Below are 21511 nucleotides of genomic sequence, written 5' to 3' on the forward strand. Positions count from 1 at the left end.
TATATATATATATATATATATATATATATATATATATATATATATATATATATATATATATATATTATTTAATATTTACTGGTGATTCCTATTAACTTATACAAAGGTAGAGGTTATCTATGGAAAAAATATAAAATACTTGCTAATCCCAGGAAAAAATCAAAATTTATGCCCACATTTGATAAAGTGAAGGTCCAACAAATTGGCTAATATCCTTTCACACACGGACTTGTAAGAAAAATGGCCCATGCCAAGCTTTTGTGCCAAACTGTATAACCAAACTAATTGCTCCCACAACTCTAGTCTAGTCTTTCAGTTCTACAAGTACATTCGATTGAGTCCATCTCTATGTAGGGGTACATACGGAGGTGAAGGAAGTAAGGCATCTTCAGCATTTCTAAAATTACGTTAACATAATTCAAGTTTATTAATACTTATATACTTTCAGTCGTACAGTGTAATGTACTACACATTTCAAAAAATATTTATATTACCAATAACTTCTTTACCTTGTCGCAAGTCTATTGCATATATTCTTTCAGTCTCCTTTCTTACACATACTTCTCCTGTCTTGTATTTGGTCCTTCAAGTGTTCATGATTATGTTGCCCCTTCCTTAAGATGACTACACCATTCTCTTCCACTTTTCCTGATATACATATATAGGGGTGAATAGTGTGATAAAATACGACATTTTTTCACTAAACATGCAAAATGCCTTTTTTGTGAGCTACTATAAAATATTAAATCAATTTTACCTCGTTCCCTTACACCTTCTGCGTGAATAATACAGAAAATCGTCGTTAAAAACTATTTGTTAAGGGGTTCTGTTCGTGTTCTACATTATCAAATGAATTTACTACCCACAATTAACTGAATTCCTGTTTAAAAAAAGTAATAAAATGTTAACTTAGTAAGATGAATCATTTTAAATAAGTTTCAATCTTGATATCCCTATAAAAATCGCTGGTTCTAACCTAAACATTCTGTCACTCGATCATGTATGCGTTACGTCTCAGCTGTTGGCGCATCGGTTGTTACAAACCATCCCCCCGCCCTAACCCGAACGCCGTTCGGAATTTTCGACCATTTGAACATTCGATCATTTGCTACCATCTCGATTCGCGTGTCGCAGGATCCGCTAATACGAGCGTAAGCGATGGTCCCGCGAGCCCGACGGTGAACCAGGAAAGCCTCTTCGACAACGAGCAGGATAATTCGGAATCCCTGAGGAACCTGCTGCAGGAGGTAAACCCTCGACGTTTCGCCGCTTGTGGGTGTGGCTTCCCGTTTTTGCGGGTTAAATTTTGGGGAGGAGCCTTGGTTTCGCATTTTTGATGACAAACAAAAAAACATAGTAATTGCATGGTGTGGAAATAATAAAGCAGGAATTTTACGAGGGTCGTTCAAGAAGTGCTCAGACTTATAGACCTGGAAGTAACTTCCAAAGTTGGAAAAAAAGGTTTTTTTTTTGTTCTGCTTACTTACTGAGCCACCCCCGTATAAACTACCAATATTATTTGTGTATCGTTTTGGCGGATAATCGTTATGTGTTGTATTGTGCAGACGCAACGCAAGCTTAAGTTCTCTGAGCATGAGGTCACACGCCTAAAGTCGAAGGTAGGTTTTATAGGAGCGTGCACTTTTTTTTATTATCAAGCGTCATTAATGTTTCAGCGATTTTGTTTGTGACAATCTTTTCCACTAATCAATTATTTGTCTTCGATAACGCCCATTAATCATTTGTTTCAACAGACAATTTTACAGTTGCAATTAAAATCGATTGAATATTGGTTTGATTAGGTTCAAATGATCACGCTTAATACTGTAGGTTTGAACTACTTTCTTAATATTTTAAAATCAAAATTCCTAGTAGGGGTACAATATTACTTGCATGTATTTCAATAATTGCGGCCATTTTATTTAATCCTTTGCATTGTTTATTATTTGCTATCGACTTTCACATGAACCAAAATAATGGAAATGTTTATTGAGTGATCGTTATTTTCTCCATCAGTCGTGAACGTTTATAAATAACAACTACTGAATAATATTTCTTTGAACTCTGAGTACATATTTTTTTAATATTTGCCTTATTTAGCATAATTTGGAGATATCGTTTTGACCAGCATTGCATAACGAAGTACAAAAATATATATTTTTTTATTTTACAAAAGTACCTGTTGTGAATGTATCTTTACTTGATTTCGGGTAATTAATGAACATAGTTCTTTAACGGCTTATTTAATAATAATTCAAATTTTCGTTTGCATTTTCATCGTAAAAAAACTAATTTTGTATTAAGCATCGATAATCATAAAAACTGAACTCTGAGTAATGCATTTGTCAAAGTTTAAGAAAAGTGAAGACCGTCGCATTAAAATAAAAAATATATATTTGTGGCGCCATCTAACTGTGCTGTTTAAAAAATACTTATTTTCGCCAGATTTAGATGACGTGAATTTCAATATATTCTGTGGATCACTTGTTATCGCGAATTAGTGTTAATATTAGATATTAATATTATGACTTATTTCTCCATTAAAAATAACGTTTCATCATCACTAACTCAGTTTTATTTTCAATTTTCAATTTTATTATTATTGACGAATTCAAGTAGTAAAATGTGGAAGCCTATTTAAAAAATGAATAGAACATCTTTTTCGACAGAAATAATTAAATTCTAATTATTAAGATTGTTTTTATCTACCGCACAATTAGTTTAAATTTGTTAAATATTTGCTGCATTAAAAATTTCTTACTTCAACGGACCTTAATCCAATGCCTAGAAGAAAAATACTTAAATAATTATTTAATTAAAGTAAAACGAAGTTTTATTTTGATCTGAAATATCATTCGAAATAAATAAACCTAAAATGGGATTTTTTTTAATGATATTGATATTCGTAACCGGGACCCGTAATAAAATACATTCTAACTGTCATAACGTTGTGTTTGTCACCGTCGTCAGCGCAAAGGTCTACCCAACTAAAGTTATTAATAACAGAAAAAGTCATATTGTTACATTGACTGTGTTTCTTCAAAAATCACCCTTCTTAACGACTTTGAAACCACCCCTCCTCCAATTGTTCAACTTACCACACCATACATTAACTGACTTGCGATTTTCACTGCCTGCATTTTGTGTGGATTATTGGTGGACTAAAAATGTTTATTCTTCCTATTAAATACACCTGCTGTTATGGACGAAGCTTCATTCGTAAATATTTTTTTAGAAAATTTCCATCTTCTTACCTTTTATTTTCATCGGTTAAATTTTGCAGGGAAGGAACTTATACGGGTGAACGAAAATACTGTTATTTTATATAAGAGAAAGATCTATGTATATGTAAAAAAAGTAAGGTGGATTATACATAAATTGTAAGTTTCAAGGATTAATCTGTGAAAAGTCCTGAACTACTGTTTTCAACATAGATCATGGAACAGAACGGGATGAAGCCGGACGATTCAGAAAAATTCGAACAGGTGAACCAGCGTCTGCAGGACGCGGAACGGCAGCTTTCGTTCGCCAAAAAGGAGGTCCAGACGTACCAGAACATGCTGGAACAATCTCAGACGCAATACGCGGCCCTCGAGAAAAAATACAGCAGGGCCAAACAGTTGGTCAGGGAGTTCCAGCAACGAGAGCTCGACATGCTGCATCGCGAGGACTTTTACCAGCAGCTGTTGCAGGAAAAGGATACCGAGTACAACGCGTTGGTGAAGAACCTGAAGGACCGGATCATAGCCCTGGAACAGGACCTGCTCGACACGCAAAGGAAGGCGGGGCTGCCTATGGCGCTGCCGTACGACGGTATAAATTCGAAACAGCTCACGCCGCAGATGTCGCGGAAACAGCCGCCGAAACCGCTGTTCCAGACCCTCAATCCGGAACTCTCCGATACGGAGGTGTCCGACGCGAGTCCCGACGACGACAAAACGGCGACGGTGGAAAGGAAACTCCCGGTCAAGGAAGAATTCGACAGTGCGGTACGTAACAGGTTTGGATGATCGTTGATATATCGCCGGTGTACAAGAGAAATTGGCCAAGTCCAAATTTTCTAGAATTTAATTTGTAACAGTACAATGTTCAAAACGTAATATATTCTTTTTTATAAATGAATTCCATAAGTTGAGATGGTGCAGTTGTTCAAGTTCGTATGTAAAAAAAACTTACAAGAGAAAATGACCAAGTTGTCCGAAGTTTATATATGGCCAAATCGAGGTATATTTTATTGGATTTTATTTTTAGAATTTTAAATAATATTATTGATAGTGTAAGTTGGAGCGTGTAGTGGGTACTAAATCAAAAACCTTAGTCCCAGCTTTTGGTAAGTAATAATATTGTGCTTTTTTGCTTAGTACCTCCATACCTATTAGAAAAAGACCATTCACACATGCAAGCAGACTCGATGTATATATAGTGCAATAGAACGAGCCAAAAGTCTGTCTTAAATGACTGGAAAACAATTATGACAGTAGCACATTATGCAACACGTGCGGTAAACGTTGACTCACGAGTTAATTTGACACGACCGGGGCGAGTTTTGAATAAACGAGTGAGTTAAAAAGTTTACCGAACGTATTGCATACTATACTTTTTCTACGACCGTTAGTTTTTGGGTACATTTTCGCAAAACACGAATACATTCACTGACATGAGTGTCAGAATTGACAAACGTCAAAATTCAAAGCGTGGGAAATATCTCCGAAAACATCCGATTGCTCCAAAACCCGTGCGGTAAAATCCCGGTAATGTCCGAAGTGGCTCGAATTTGTGGGAAAAGAAACTGACGTGGTAAATCGACGCTGCCCGCACGCTGCGCTGCGTAATTAGGTATTTTACAGACGGGGGTAGAAAAACAAAATTTCGAGTGCTTATAATGTTAACCAGCTGACGTACAATGATTTTATTAATCTTGAAGAACTCAGCAAATCAACATTAAAAAATACGATTCGAGACAAAACTGGTCAAAGAGTGGAATGGCTGAAGATCAAACAACTCCGGTATGAAAAAGGAACAAAAAATTTAATAATGTTCAGATACAATTACGACGAAGAATACAAAGTTCTAAATATAAGAGGAAACGTAATGGGTAGACTCAATAGTACCCCGAAAGAATGAGATTTAGAAAAGTGCCACCCAGAACCCTTGCCAATATTCAAAAACAAAAAGGATGACTTAGTTAAACTTTGCCGAACTCGAATTATTCCCAATAAGTATTGGCTGTTACATCAACTTACCAAGTAATTACCAAATAAGACAAATGTTTCAAACCTGCAGAAAACGAAAGCAGTGATGAAGAAGTATAATGTTAGGATTATTTTAATACTACTTTATTTTTCTTATTAGTAATTATTATTGTTTAATAATTTGTTATAATCGCGAATTTGTTATTTAAATAGTTAATAAATGTTAGGGGAACAAATTGACCTTAATTTCCTTTGAACAGGAAAATAATCGGTATAGTTATATTATGACTAATAAAACCATACAATTTTTTTTTATTATGGTAGTAGATTAACAAAAACCTATTCAATATGTATTTCCCCTAAAATACACTTGCAAGAAATAATTGAATTTTATATTTGTTCATAAATCTTCAAATATTAATAGCTTAAAATTGTTAATATTGGACTTGGTCACTTTCTGTCGTATACCGACGATATAGTGTGTGTCAATCTTCATCGTCCCATAGGTATGAAGGGACAACGTTAGGGAGGGACCCTCAAAGGTTTTGGTAATAATATATACTTTTTTTGTTTATTCAGGTGGTTATAATAATAATAATAATAATAATATCTTTATTATCCCACATATTTAGAATACAATAAGTGTATTATGGATTTCGTCAAGTAGGTCAATATAGATCATGCAAATGAGCCAGAAAATTACATTAAAATTTTATATAATAAAAATATATGACAGAGCACCACAATACAGTGATGACAAACATTAATAGGTTAAATATTCGTTTAAATTATAAAAACAGTTGTCTAGGAGGAAAAACTTTAGTTTGGATTTAAAAATGTTTACATTACTCTTTAGCTCTGGGGACCGTCTATTGTAGACTCTTAATACCGGTGTTCGTAAAATATTTTCTTGAAAATTGTAGTCTAATTTTCTTTATGGAGAAACAGTCTTTGTTACGTGTATTATAGTCGTAGAAATCTCCGTTTTATTTGTAAGGTATTTTTATTTTTATATACCCATAAACAAACTTCTAATTCCCGGAAGAGGGGCCTGCCCGAACTATCTGGCGACACTCCAGCAATACACCTCCGAACTTTTTTTTGGGATTTGAAAACAGATGTCGTATGACTTGAATTTCCCCAAGAGGGAATACCATAGAGTAATCTCGAATAGATGGGAGCATAGAAGAAATTTATCATGCACTTTCCGGTAAAAAAAAAAAGCTTCCTGTTCGATAAGTCCTCAACTGATTAAAGTTTCATTCACATTTTTCATAACCTGTTTTGCATGAAGCGACAAATAACTTTTTCGAAACGCACAATAAAAACGATTATTCAACACTGCCACGAATGCTCACAATATATCAGAAATAAAGAAATATATACTTAGACCAGAAATATAGTGCTTTTACAATCGATCCCGTGATTAACTACTGTTTATTACTCCAAAAGTGCGGTCTCTTATAGAACACCCTGTCGAGAGACCCTTACCCGTAACCATTCCAGGACCGTCCTAGGAATTTATCTGCCTACACTAACAAGCGGGATATAAGTATGCTTTCAATCTTCTTCGTATGATGGGCATAAACACCGTGTCGGAACACTCGCTTCTATCATTCGAAAATACCTATCCCTCAGCATCAATGCTTAATCAAATTTAAAACGGTCCATTTACGTTTCAAGTAAAAATTTCAAGTTTTTACAAATATTTGTCACGGTCCATCTCAGGCGAGACCTACTTAATGTTGGGATGAGTTTTACCACGGTAAAATACTTAAAACGTCAAAGCAATAAATGAACTATATTTTTGGTTGTGTGGGATTGTGTGCGCGCTGTGCTCGCCCTATGTGGTACTTTTCTTTTGTCTGAATGTTTAGCGTATTTAACTCATTCGGAGTGCAATTTAATTTATCAAAATTAGTGCGGAGTGTATAGTAACATTTTTCTCTTCGTATTAAGTGTTAGCAACAACCCCTGTTTTATCAGTAGGCTGTTTAAAGGTTGTGCACGTGTGTTGTCATTGCGCGGAGTCAGATTAGTTTTTGTCACCCCGGTGACGTTGATCTGTTGGGAACGGACTGTGCGCACGGAAGCTTTCGTCTATTTGATTGGTTTATTTGAGGCTGAAGACCGATAGTTGCTTTATCATTGAAAAATGAGTGAAAGTTTGGGAGTATGCAAAAGGTGCAAGAGCAGCTCCATTAAATCTGGTCTTAGGTGCGTTAGATGCGGTGTTTTGTCACACGTCAGTTGTCTAAAGCAGATAAAAACTGCGAAGTGGTCTGTTGATGGTAAATCGGTTACATGTTGTGAAGATGAGGTTGCCAAAACTGCAAAAACTGACGTCGTCTCACCAGTTGAAATTACTGTCGAGGAAGTTCATCAGGATGGCACAGATAAATTAAAAGTCTATTATTTGGAACAAATTATTAAACAGCAAGAACTAACGATTCAGAATCAAGCTATTGCAATCGAAGCTTTGACAGATCAGATACGATTGTTGAAGTCTGTCCAGCCTGCAGAAACCATTTCAGTGATGCATGATCAAAACGTGCCTGGTAAACTGGAGCAACCTAAAACACACCATAAACATAACCATAAACATCGAAATCAGCGCAACGATCCGCCTCACAATTCAAAATTTAGTCCTGAGGCTGTGGCAGTTGCGATACAACAAGCTGAAGCGACGACTATTTGTAACCAAGTACAAAATCTCGTTACCGGGGATAGTTCTAAGCAGTTTTCAAGGGCCCCTAGAGCCACGAGGTCCACAAATGTCTTGATCGGTGCAATGGAGAATCCAGTTTGTTCATTAAAAGCTGTCCAGAAGAGCCATCAGTATCACATTACCAAACTTGACCCTCAAACGTCCGAGGATGATCTCAGTGTCTATTTGAATCAACTATCTACCAATGCGTCGGTGTTCAAACTACAATCAAGATTTCCAACACAGTATTCTTCTTTTAAAGTCACCATCCCGGAGGTAGATTCGAGTAAGATTCTTGATCCGAATCTTTGGCCTGTGGGAGTGAAGATAAACAGATTTTTTCCATCTAAGAAGTTTGGGTCCGGAGCAAGTGAGGTTTGTGCCACCCAAGGGAATGAACAGTGTTAAGGCTTGGGGAAAAGTGCAGGAAATCCATTCTTTGTCAACTAATAATTTCTACAATATTTTACATATAAATATTCAAGCGCTACATAATAAAATTGATGAAGTTTCACTGTTTGCAAGAGTAAATAATATTGATATTTTGTGCCTCTCTGAGCATTGGCTGGATGGCGGTGGGCTTGAGTCGGTTAAAATGAACGATTTTACTTTAATTTCGTCATTTTGTAGACCAAAACTTAAACATGGTGGCGTTGCTATTTTTTCAAGACCGCATATCAAATACAAATATCTAGATGTCGGCGGATTTGCTATTCAAACTCATGCAGAATTTTGTGCAGCGGAAATTATTGATAATAAGACTGTTTTACTTGCTCTTTACAGATCTTCTACTTCAGGCAATGTATCCATTTTTATTGATCATTTGAACAGAATGATAAGTTTTCTTCATAAACGTTATGACAACTTAATTATTGTTGGCGATTTTAACGTAGACTTAACACAAAAAACCTCACAATCAGAGGAGTTAAAAAATATATTCATTTCGTTTGGCTTAGAGTTCTTTGTAAAAGAACCTACCAGGAAGTCTAAATCAGTAGATTCCTGTTTGGACAATGTAATTTCCAATTTTCCTAGTGACCGGTTAAGTGTCCTAGTCTGTGACCCCGTTTTGTCAGATCATTTGGGACAATTAATAAAAGTTAATTCGTCAGTGCTTTGTCGTAATCATGATAAAATTAAAAGAAGGTTAATAAATAATAAACGTATAACTGCGTTCGGCAACAGTCTGGAGCACATTGAGTGGTCCAAACTTGTCAGTAACGAACAAAGTGGCGTTGAGTTTTGTTCTATGTTTATTGAACAACTTAGGGGAGCTGTCGACAGTTTCTTTCCCATTGTTAACTCTACCATCCATTGCTCGCCAATTAAATGGTTCAATGAAAACCTTAAACAAATGCGCCAGCATCTTTTATGCCTTAAAAAAAAATACCATAGTTCAAAAAGTAACCAAGACTTTCATGCTTACAAGCGGTTCCACAAAGAATATCGTCACACTATAAAGGTGGAGAAAAAGAAGACTTATGATGACATAATTCTGAGTTCAAATGATAAATCTAAAACGACATGGAATATTGTTAATTCGGAGAGACGGTCTAAGCACAGTAACTCTATTCAATCATCTATTACTCCGTTGGAGTTCAACAGATATTTTGCTTCTGTGTCAGCGGAGATAACGAAAACCATCACACCTTCAGTAGTAGATGCTATGACCTACATCTCCAGATCATCTAGACCCAATTTCTCGTTTTTTATGTCGGCAGTTGTGGAGAGTGATGTTAGGGAAGCGATTTTAAAACTAAAAAACTCTCGTTGTCTTGACTATTATGGTCTAAATGCCAATATTATTAAGCAATCAATATCTTCACTTCTGAAACCTATTACGTTACTAATAAACAATAGCATTGAAGAGGGATGTTTTCCGGATGAATTAAAAGTGACAAAAATTCTTCCACTCCATAAAAAAGGGGATACTAATATCTTAGATAATTTTAGACCAATAGCAATCGTTCCTATCATTGGAAAAATTTTTGAGTCGATAATAAAAGATAAACTTATTGCTTACTTTGAGGGAAGGAAATTGTTAACAGATTCCCAATTTGGTTTTCGGTCAGGTAGGTCCACCATCCGTGCCTTATACACAGTGATTGAGCATGTGATTGATGGGTTTGAGGAGGGCCTGTCGACTTCGGTAACGATGTGCGACCTCACCAAGGCATTCGACTGCGTGGATACTAATATACTTCTGTCTAAACTTGAGTACTACGGAATTCGTGAAAATACCTTAGCCCTTTTAAAATCTTATTTGACCGGAAGAAAGCAATATGTTGTCTGGAATAATCGGGAATCCACTCTGTTGGACATTACTAATGGAGTGCCTCAGGGTTCCATCCTTGGTCCACTTTTGTTTATAATATATGTCAATGATGTAGTATTTGCAACAAATGCTGCTCGCAGTATACTCTATGCGGATGACACATCATTGATTGAATCGGAGAAAGATCTAACTAATTTAAATAAAAAGGCTGTCACTACACTCTCTATGATTGAGCACTGGTTCTCTGCAAATAAACTTAAATTAAATTCCGATAAAACAAAGACTCTAATTTTCAATACCAATCGAAGAAGTAAAAAATCTGAACCGGTCAAACTCCTTGGTGTTTACCTAGATGCGTTTTTAACGTGGTCGCCTCATATAGACTACCTGTGCGGTAAATTGTCATCTCAGGTTTTTGTTCTGAGACAACTGCGAGGTTCGATCTCGCAAAGCACTCTCCGTATAGTTTATTTTGCACTGTTTCATAGTATCTTATCTTATGGTCTACTACTGTGGGGGAACGCGACGGAGGCCGAGAGAGCCTTTAGATTGCAGAAGTCTGCGGTTCGGGTTCTTGGGGGTGTTCCGCCGTCCAGCCACTGCCGCCCAATATTCAAAGAATTGAAAATACTTACGTTACCATGTATGTTTATTCTCCAAACTTTAGTTGAAATCCACTCAAATTTGTCTGTTTTTCCGACTCATGGTGGATATCACAGTTACATGACGCGAACAGCTGACAATATCAAAACATTAAGATCGAGGTTGTGTACTACACAAAAAAATAAACTTAATCTAGAATTGTATAATATTTTTGCAAACACTATTTTTCGGTCCAAAAATATTGATATTAAACGACTTTCCATCAAAAAATTCAAACAATTATCAAAAAAGTTTTTTGAAGAGCATTGTTTCTATTCCATAAACGAATTTGTTACTTATCGGGCACAGTAGATCTAAATTATTTTAAGTTATTTTATAAATTGTTATTCTTTTGCTGACTTTAAAAATACGTTTTGTATTTGTAAATGGTCAATAAACGATATATATATATATATATATATATATATATATATATATATATATATATATATATATATATATATATATATATATATATATATATATATATACCTGGCCCACCCCTGCCTTGTCGCTCAAGTCAGAATAAATTTTTTGTTAATGGTTTTACCCAATAACAATAGGTGACAACATCGTTAAAGTTTTATTGGAAAAGGGTCCGTCGACAGCCAACACGATGAAGATTTAGACAGACTATACTTTTTTGAGATATCTGACATCTCAAAGTTATTTCAATGGAGGTTAAACCTATGAGTTTATGAATACTAACGCTTTGTGCCGATTTACGAAAACGATAGCGCTGCGATTCTGCACTGTTTTTCCAGACCTTAACTCCCTTTTCGCCTGAAAATTTAATAGGATTTCGACTTATTTTGTGCTAATACTGCCGTAAAAATGCCGCATCCAAATATCGACGATCTGTTGCCGGCCATTTTGTTTGTAATTAGAGCTGCCATTGGTTAAAAACGAAATTTTAAATCTCTCGCAAGCGCACGTTGAATGGACCTTCTCAAAAAAATTTACATAGTTGCTTCATGAGCTCCTGTACTCTCAGCATAGGCATAGGCATAGTACGAGGGCTACCTTTTATATTTTGGGATTTGTAAAAACGATAAGCTACCAACAAATATGAATTTACTGTTTCTCAAATTATCCACCCTGATGATCAAAACACTTTTGCATTCGATAAAACCAATCATTTTTTTGTCTTCAGTGTCCGTCAAAATTCTGGAATGCAGTAGCTTTTACCGCACCGTACGTTTTCTTTGAATCTCCCATTTATGACATTTTCAAGAATTGTAATCCTCTCTCGATCACTGCTTACTGAAGAACTACTGTTTCTTCAGCCTGTTCAACAGCCAACAAATTTTGTGGAGAAGTCGTGTTACCGTCGTTGTTATACCGTACTTTGCTCTGAGCGTTCTTGTGTATCGTCTGATATCATTGCCTTCTGAATATCCACTAACTTAACATAAAACAGCCAACTGCTTGAGTTTGACTTGATATTCACCCTGATGATCAATACACTTTTGCATTCGACAAAACCAATCATCAAAGCACTTTTCCCACATCGAGTCGGGCACCTCCAAAACATGGTTTTTAAACGCATCAACTCTAGTGTCAGAAATCGTTGCCCAGGTAATTTATTCTCTAATGTATGGGAATAAAAAGAAGTTATGAGGTGCTAAATCAGGACTATATGGTGGAAGACTCATCGAATCAACGTTTTTAATGCTCAAAAAGTTCTTGTTTTGCACTGATCAGTGAGAGATTTTTCTAATTTCTTCGAAAACTTTCGACAAAGAAATGGTTGGTAACATTTAAAATTGACTGGTTTACCTTTCACCAAAGAAACAGTTGCAACGTGGTCAGTTTTCCTGAAAAACCAGGCTACCATTTGTTTCGAGGTGCTTCGCGCACGAACAACTTTTGTGGGCTCATTCTGAAAGACCCGCACAGTCGACTGCTGCTTAGATGTGCATAGGTCCATGAATTATCACCTTTCACGATCATCTCTTTTTCGATCAACCAACACGAGCATTTTTTTGAGCCGATGTCAAATTGTGTGTAATCGAACGCAAACAATTTCTTTGTGCGGCCAAATGTGCATGCAAAATTGTATGTATGCTGGTCCCACTAATGCCCAAAGGTACCTCAATCTCATGGTACGTCACATGACGATTTTGGACGACCTTACCGAAATTCATCCATAAAAAAACTACGAGCACGACTGAAGTCCGAAAACCAGCGATAAACAGTAATCCTGGATGATGCTTTGACTCCAAAAGTCGAATTAAGTTCATCGATGCATTGTTGTTGAGTTAGTCCACTTCTAAAGTTGTAAAAAATTATTGCACGAAAATGCTCCGGGTCAAGTTCCATTGTTAACCATCACAATTTTTTAAAATTATCACAAAAAACATAAACAACACTCTTTCGTCGAAACCTAACTAGTAAACCTAACCTCAAAATGTCAAACTTCCCTATAAAGTCGCCAGATGGCAGGACTAGTTTAAGAAAATACCGACGTATAAAACTCAGCCCTCGTAGCTATATGGTTGATGGTGCAATTCCAGGTCCCGCCCCACGAGCTATTAGACATAGCTGCGACCAAAAGCAAGGCGGAACTGGCGACGCGCGGTTCGTTGGCGAACCGACAATTGCCGAGCGTTAAAAAGGGCTCGTTGAGCAACAGCAGCTCGGATTACGGTCTCGACGAGAGTTACAACTCGGCCGACGAATTGACAGATCCGGTCGCTTATTCGCCAAAGTCTAAATTCATTAACATCGCACCAACTACCACCACCACCACCGCTACCATATCAACCACTGCCACCTCTAACGTGCCGAGGCCCGCCTCCTTGCACACTAACTTGCGATATTTGCAGCAGTATAACCTCCAGCAGCAGCAGCAGCAGCAGGTCGAATCACAACACTATACTTCGGTGCAATATAGTCAAGTACAGAGATCTGGCGTGTACTCCGCCCAGAATCAGGGCGTGGTTTATGCAAGAGTACAGAAGGACAGTACCGTGCAGCAGGGCGAGATTTCTTGGGTCGACGGGGGCGGCACGAAGGTGGGTCCGCCCCCGTCTCTCGCGGAACAGCTGAAACAGGTACGCGAATGATGAAGGCGATTGCGGACGGCCAAAACTAACCAAAAAAAAATTGATCAAATTTGAAAAATAAGTATCAGAGCATTTTTTTCTAACTAACCAAAAATTTTCAGTTTTACTTCACTCGACAGTGTATTTTGTGGGGGACCGAGAAGACCTTTCTTGAGTACTAATGTACCAGTTAGGAATAATGCATAAATACTCAAAGTCATATATTGCTCTTGGTTAGTTTTGGTTCTCCAACCATACCTTAAATTTGCTGTTACAGCATCTTCTCTATTAGAATCTGTGGAAAAGTCTGCCACCCCTGACGACTCCATAATTCTTTGTGTTCACAGACTTCTTAAGATTTACAAACCCCTCCTCCGAAACATGCTTTTTTTAAACGCATTAATCGCTTCTTCTGTTGTCAGAAATCGTTGCCCACGTAATTTATTCTTAATGTATGGGAATAAAAAGAAGTCATTAGGTGCTAAATCAGGACTATATGGTGGTAGGCTCATCAAATCAACGTTTTTAATGCTCAAAAAGTTCTTTGTTTGCACTGATCGGGATTGTCGTCTTCGGCGGTTGGTTTTTCTAATTTCTTCGAAGACTTTCGCCAAACAAATGGTTGTGTACCATTCAGAATTGATTGTTTTACCTTTCACCAAAGAAGCAGTTGCAACGTGGTCAGTGTTCATGGAAAAAACAGGCTACCATTTGTTTCGAGATGCTTCGCGCACCTACACCTTTTCTGGGCTTTGACTCCTTGTGAAAGACCCGCACAGTCGACTGCTGCATACTTTCAGGTTCATATGCGTAGATCCACGATATCACAACGCGAACAAATTTCACACATGACGATCCTGCAAAATTAGTTCGCGTACTGCATCGATGTTTTCGTGGACAACCACCGATTTTGGGCGACTTTCACGAAATTCATCCTTAAGAAAACTACGACCACGATGGTAGTCCTAGATGGTGCATTGTTGTTAAGTTAGTCTACGTCTAAAGTTGTAAAAACCTACGGCAAGAGATTTCTTTAATTTATCACAAAAAAACACAAACAACACTCTTTGCCCAAAACCAAAACTGACTAAATCTAACCTTTTTTAGAAAGATCATTTGGAACTCGTTCTCATAAAAAAATTTTTAAAGACGCGCCTGTTTTTGTAGGTATTGGCCGAGAGGGAGAAGCGTTTGAGCAGCGACAGCGTGCACAGTTCCACCGACGAGCTGAACGAAAAGTCGAAAAACAACGCTGCGCAGCATTTGCTGGAGGAAATCCGGCAAGCCGTCAACGAAGCGAACGCCAAAGGTGAGTCCGGTCGTCTCGCGATTCGAGAACCTGGCTATTAATTTCGTGTTTTTGTGATGTGTTTTGTAGTTAAGAAAGTTGTTCCCGTAACGTTATCGCCCCCAGGTAGCACGCCCTGGCAACACCAGGGAAACCCTTCGCCCACCCCGCCGTCCCCGTCGAGCTTGTCGTCCGGTTCCGTGTCGCCATCCAGGCACGACACTTCGTGGGCGGCCACAGACTTAAGTCTGTCCTCGTGTAGCATAGCTAGCGATAAAAGGAACTCGCATTTTTGGCAAACCACGCCCGTTAATGATTGGAACAAAGATCAAGTGAGTCCCGAGGCTTCTAAAAATTGCTTGCCATGGTTAAAAACGTCTCGATTCTGGAGGTTAGATCGAAAAATGGGCTATTACAAGAACTACACCAAATGGATCCTGGTTTCGTTGGACAACGCAAAGCTCGAGAAACCCAAAAATTAATGGCCACAAATATAAAAATAATAACAACTGGTAACATACAGAGAAACGGCCTATTGGAAATATCTGGCGAACGAATCAATCAATCATAGTAGAATAGCTATGACAGTTCAACAGCAATTTCTACCTTTTTTACATGTAAATTCCCAGGAGAAAATGTAAGGTTCATATTTAGCAACAACCGATCAACCCTCAACCCCCCCACCCCCCTTCGTGGGCCATAATTCTCCATACCTAACACATAATTACCCATTGGTTTTGATATGCTGCTTGGCTCATGGTTGGAAAAAAACATAGGTCACATGTATTGAGTGGTTGCGTGAGGGTTGAGGGAAGGGGTGAGGGTAGGTAGAGTTGTGGTGGATCGAATGACCTTGAGCTAATATGAACCTTAAATTTTCTTATGGGACTTTACATGTAAAAACGGCCGAAATTGCTGTCGAACTGTCATTGTTATTCTACTAATCATATACCATGGAGTAAGACTTTTAAATTTTAATGTTGTCCTCTTCAAAGTAACTCGCCCCCCACCCCCACCCGCCTTCGGTAAACACCTTTTGGAATAGTGTTCAGTTCTTCCAGCGATTTTTTCTTTATCTACTCAATCGTTCCAAACCTGTTTCCTTTTATGGGTTTCTTGAGTTTTGGGAACAGGGAGCCGTATCCGGTGAATATGGTGGCTGAGGCATCATAATTCCGGTTTTGTTTTTGGCCAAAACTTAGACACAAGCAACGACGAGTGAGCAGGTGCATTATCGTCATTCAAAAAAAAAAAACCTTGTGGGAAGAACTCTTGATGTTTATGCCATGAAAACATGACATTTGATCGAACTTGACGTGCTTTTTTCGTTCTTGGCGGTTCCGACTTCTTTTATTGGGACCACTGCGCTTTGGTTTCGATGTTATAACCATATACCCATGATTCGTCACTAGTTATGAACTTTTTCAACTGAATGCAGAGAATCGCCGATTACACATTCTTAAGAAAACTATAACCACCACTGAAGTTCGACAACCAGCGATAAACAGTAGTCGTAGATGGTGCTTTAACTCCAATAGTCGAATTAAGTTCATCGGTGCATTGCTGTTGAGTTATTTAATTTTATTATTATTATTTAATTATTGCACGAAAATGCTCCCGATTAAGTCCTATTTTTAACCGTCACGATTTTTTAAATTTTACACAAACAACACTCTTTCGCCAAAACCCAACTGAATAAACCTAACCTCAAAATGTCAAACTTCCCTATAAAAACGCTAGTCGCCAGATGGCTAGTTTAAGAAAATCCCGAAATATGAAAGGCAGCCCTCGTATACAGTTTTCGAGAAATGATTTTTTTCTCGAACCCCTGAAGCAAATACCGTTTTTAAATTCTTTAAAACGCTTAAGAAACTTAATAATATGAACAGACAATTTTTTTTTATTCAGCGCTGATCATTTCGTTGCCAAGCGCGTATGCTTTGGAAAAATTCGATTTTTCGAAAGCAACAAGTGACGTCGCTGAGAGAAAAAAACGTTGTTCTTTTTCTAGGTGTGCCAGTGGTTGTTGCAGATCGGCCTCGATCAGCACATACCGAAGTTCGCTGAGCTGCAAGTGAACGGCAGCGCGCTGACTCTGCTGACGTCAGCGGACTTTAAAATTCTCGGTATAACTAGCGACGACAAAAACCGACTGAAACGGAAAATCAAAGAGCTGAAGGTGCAAGCGGAAAAGGAACGGAAACAAATGGAAAGGGAGCGGAAAGAGAAGGAGAAGCAGCTGCGGAAGGCGGAGAGGGCGAACAAAAAGAAATGAAGGCCTCAGGAATAGACTTTCCGTCGATAGTTTGGTAGTTCAAACGTACCACAATGCCATATTGTTTAAACGAGGCGCGAGTGAGTTTTGAATTTTTTGACTGTGATGATAATATTTCTAAATAATTGTGTAGCACAACATCCGTCAGTCATTTTTAATTCGTTATTTATTTTATCGATTTTTGAATGTGCGAAGGTGGACAGTGGACTAGGTGAGTACTATAGTGAAACCTAAAATTTCATTGTAACTGTGCGAACGATGTAATCCAAAAGTTTTTTGTAAATTTTGGGGTAGCAATTTCTAATTACGAACCCAATTAAATTATGTGCCGTAATTGGGATATTTTAGAAAATGTGTATTATTAAACATGTGCTCGTGTTGTACGTAGGAGTGGACGTTTAGTTTTTCGGGCAGTACTTAGACGCCTTTTTTGTTTTTTCACGCGTTTTATTTAAAGTTCCTTGTCGCCCGATTCCCCGAACATTATGTGATAGGTATCTTATCGAACGACCCCCAATATTTTATTTATTAATTTATTTCATATTTTATTCACGGTTTTTGTCACGCCTGTTGTTTCGAAATTAAATATCTATTATTTAAATTGTTTTAAATTTTATTATTTTTTTGCTTGTGCGAAAATTTGCGGGGTGTTTAAAAGATGCGCGGCTATATTTAAGGTTTTTAAGTTTAAATTTGGCTTGTTTCTGGCGATAAATGAATCGAAATTAAGCAGTTCCATTGGGGATAGTAAAATTTATAAACAAAAATGTACGCCACTGGCTTTAATTTAATTGCAACACTTTACTACTTTTTCCTCTCTTGAATTTTTCTCTCATCTTCCTTCATTCGCCGGATAAAAAATTGCATGTCAATATAAATATTTTTCAACATAACTTAATATTGAACTCATAGGTCCTCAACATTTTCTACAGGAGTAATCCTTCACACTTTGGGTAAGTCTGGTAGTCTGGTGGAAACACTGGTTCGGTTAGGCAGTCAATTTCTTATTGGATTCCTTGACAAAACTTGACGAGTTAGATAAATCGTCCGTGAGGATCGTTTTTGGCCTGCCAGTACTCAGAGGCAATAAGACTAGGAGACCTTTTAGTGTACATCTTCCATCAGCCTGTACCTGGGAAGCAATGAATTTTTTCGTAAAATGATCTATAATAAAATAGGGTGTGGCCGCTTCTCACATTCCATAAGTCATGATTTCACTCTCATAGCTCGTCTTACTGTTTCATTTCTGTAATGGTTCAGGTTGGAGTGTTCTATTGCTTCTTCTTTAGTAGTCCATCCCCACAGCCAGCAGTTTATCCTCGTTTCTCTCTCACATAATTCCCAAGTTTCTGAGCCCTACGTAGTTATTTAGTTTTTTGTGAGAAAACCACTGCTTTGGAAAAGGGTCACACCAAGATAAGCACCTAACCTAACTTCTATCGGTTTTAAACAGTAGAACAGCAAGAGAGCAACCTTGTTTTTTTTACTCGCTTCGGCGGTACACATACTACAATTGGAAAGATACGGAGAAGATCAGCATGGCGCCTGGCCAAGGATGACACTCAAAATCGTGAAGCGTTCCACATTTTTTACTAACATAGTACTGAGGGAAGCAAGTGAGATGGATTTGGAACACAAAAGATAAAAGCCCAATCTGTTCCGTTAAAATTCAGGAAAGAAAAAGGAAAAACAGTAATAACTCCTAATAGTTTGCAGTTAAGAAGAGTGACACTTGCACTCCTGATTTTCAGATCTAGCTTTTACAGATGCCAGATTGGGCTTGCCAAATGATCTATCCAGCAAAGCAGTCATCCTTTCAGACTCAAAAAGTTTCCTTGGAGATATCAATAAAACTGTGTTGCATGCAAAGTGAAACTACTTAACCAAGTCTGCTGAATACGAAGCCATACTACTATATATATAAAATTAAGTTTTAGGGAGTTTTCCCTAAATTAAAGCATAACATCTGGAAAGCTTTTGGAGTGACAGATCGAAATGGAGTTAATTTAAGCTCACATTTTTCTACTCCGCCATCTAAACCCTGGTTTCATCAGCTGGATGCCAATAGAAGAGACATCCCAACTAGGTGTAAACTGGGAAGCAACCATTGCTGTTCTCCTGCTTACCTAAGTAGAATTAAATTTAAACCCTCCGGACACTGTAAATGTTTATACTACTAGAATTGTTTGGTGTTACCCAGACCTTCTTTACGGAGGCATCCTTCGTGGAAATAGTTTATTGCACACCGCTACCGAGAAGCTGACCGAATTGCCTTGGCGGCAGTAACCAAAAAGCACAAATAAAAAAAAACCTTTTATCGAGTATTTTTTAAACACCCTGTAACAATATTGCAAGCAGCTGTACATTATCGTAATACCGCGTTTTTTTTTGTTCATTTGTATCGGAAAATGTAATCGTCTTATAGTACAAAAACCAAATCAAATTTCGATAGGTCGTGTGGTTTTTCGTTAAGGGGAGGCACAGCGCAAAATCGCCGTTTTGCTCAATTTTCGAGATTTCCCTGACGGATTCTTTTTTATAGCCATAGCCGATGTCTGAGGCGCATTTTTTTTGTGATTCAATTGCAATTTTTGTATTTACAATATATATTGAATGAACATGTAGATCCGATGAAATTAATAAAAATGACCTTGTATTTATAAGACGGGTGTTTGTCTTGCCCTGGTCCCGTTTGAACCTCCTAGTATGAGATTTAGTGAAAACGCTCAAGGTCCGCGGGGTGCCTCAGGGTTCAGTTCCCGACCCGCTGCTATCTAAACTTTACGTCGTATACTCAAAACTTGCAATTTTATCTTTTGAAAGCCCATTGAAGTGACGTTACAAAAGTTGGTTGTACACGGCGAGTGGACAATAAAGTTCATCAATACATTGTTAGGACGCAGAATTGACAATTATTTCAAGGTACACGCGGCGTTTCAAAATATATTTTTAAAACATTTTATTTTATATAGCTGTTTTAAATATTTTGGGATTTATTTAAACTTTTCCAAATCTGTTTGATACTGTTGCTATAACATGACAAAATGAGATTGTCAAATTTTTACCTGACAGCTGAGTAAATATATTCATAACATTTATTATGGTGTCAGTAAATTAAAAAAAAAACTAAGTATGGATTTTCCGAAAGCTGAATTAATTGATATGATTGATAGTATGGTGGCAGAAAAAATATGTATATACTAACTAGATAATGTCTTCAGTGTTAAATGGTTAGTGGTAAATGTTACCAATAAGGGAAAAAATGGAAATTTTACTTCAACTTCAAGAAAACCCCCAAGTCAATAGTGATATGTTAGAAAACGCAAATATCATCCCGTCTGTATGGTGTTACACAAAGAACTTCTAGACTGATAGGTATTTAATATTATCTACTTTTTCTGTGAATTTAAAGTTTGGCCGTTATTTTTACTAAAATTGCTAACAACTATCTGTTGCTTTATCTACTGCTCCAACAAAGTTCCTTTTCCTGTTTATTTTTTAAACTTATGACTGTTCGCTAATAAACTAATATTATAGCAATAGTCTTAGGCACTGTAAAATTAGAAAAAATATTCGTTTATTTTGAACACCCTGTAGCATCTAATTAAAAAATAGGATGTTCTATTTAAAAAAATGTTTTATTCGTTGAAGCTATTTTTAGCCACCCTGTATATTGTATTTATCATTTTCTCATAACTTTTGAAACCAATAAGGTGGTGACCTTTATTGTTGGTTCACGCTGTACAAGCAAAACAAAATATCTAGTAGTTTGACAGGAAAAAATAAATGAATCTCACTTAGACACATAAGGATAACTAATGATAGTTTAGAAAAAGTATTGTATTCTTCCTGCCACTATCTCTAATGAGTTTCAAGCCTTTCAAGATAAAATAAAGAAAATCCTGTTTAATTTTGACATAATGAACAATATTACCTGTTATTGGGACTTCAGGGTCTTATAATCAATTAAAACTTGAAACCCAAATCCAAAAAAATATTTATAAATACCCTTAGAAACGAACAGTCATTCTCATTCTCATTATTTACACTTTAGAGCCACAAAATCTGTAATGAAGCGGACAAGT

General features: G+C 37.1%; 1 protein-coding gene and 1 non-coding gene across 10 annotated transcripts in view; both read left to right on the forward strand.

Moving 5' to 3' along the window:
• LOC132698107 (uncharacterized) overlaps nt 1–20081 on the forward strand; it is a 55709-nt gene extending 35628 nt beyond the window's left edge. For 5 of the 9 annotated variants that reach the window (XM_060663974.1, XM_060663976.1, XM_060663975.1 and 2 more), the window contains 7 exons: nt 1135–1247; nt 1566–1619; nt 3435–3989; nt 13333–13872; nt 15031–15172; nt 15242–15483; nt 17163–20081. In XM_060663974.1, coding sequence (XP_060519957.1) covers nt 1135–1247; nt 1566–1619; nt 3435–3989; nt 13333–13872; nt 15031–15172; nt 15242–15483; nt 17163–17426 — 1910 coding nt within the window. In that variant the 3' untranslated portion in view covers nt 17427–20081. The remainder of the gene's footprint in view (nt 1–1134; nt 1248–1565; nt 1620–3434; nt 3990–13332; nt 13873–15030; nt 15173–15241; nt 15484–17162) is intronic. The other 4 variants (XM_060663977.1, XM_060663979.1, XM_060663981.1 and 1 more) reach the window with 4 other exon arrangements.
• Nucleotides 18910–19016, forward strand: LOC132698863 (U6 spliceosomal RNA). The gene has a single exon (XR_009618436.1). It is a non-coding gene; the product is annotated as a U6 spliceosomal RNA (small nuclear RNA).
• Nucleotides 20082–21511: the final 1430 nt, after the last annotated feature.

The sequence above is a fragment of the Cylas formicarius genome, unplaced genomic scaffold (genome assembly GCF_029955315.1).
Source record: "Cylas formicarius isolate icCylForm1 unplaced genomic scaffold, icCylForm1.1 PGA_scaffold_2__14_contigs__length_35257938, whole genome shotgun sequence".
In the NCBI taxonomy this organism is placed as follows: Eukaryota; Metazoa; Arthropoda; class Insecta; order Coleoptera; family Brentidae; genus Cylas; species Cylas formicarius.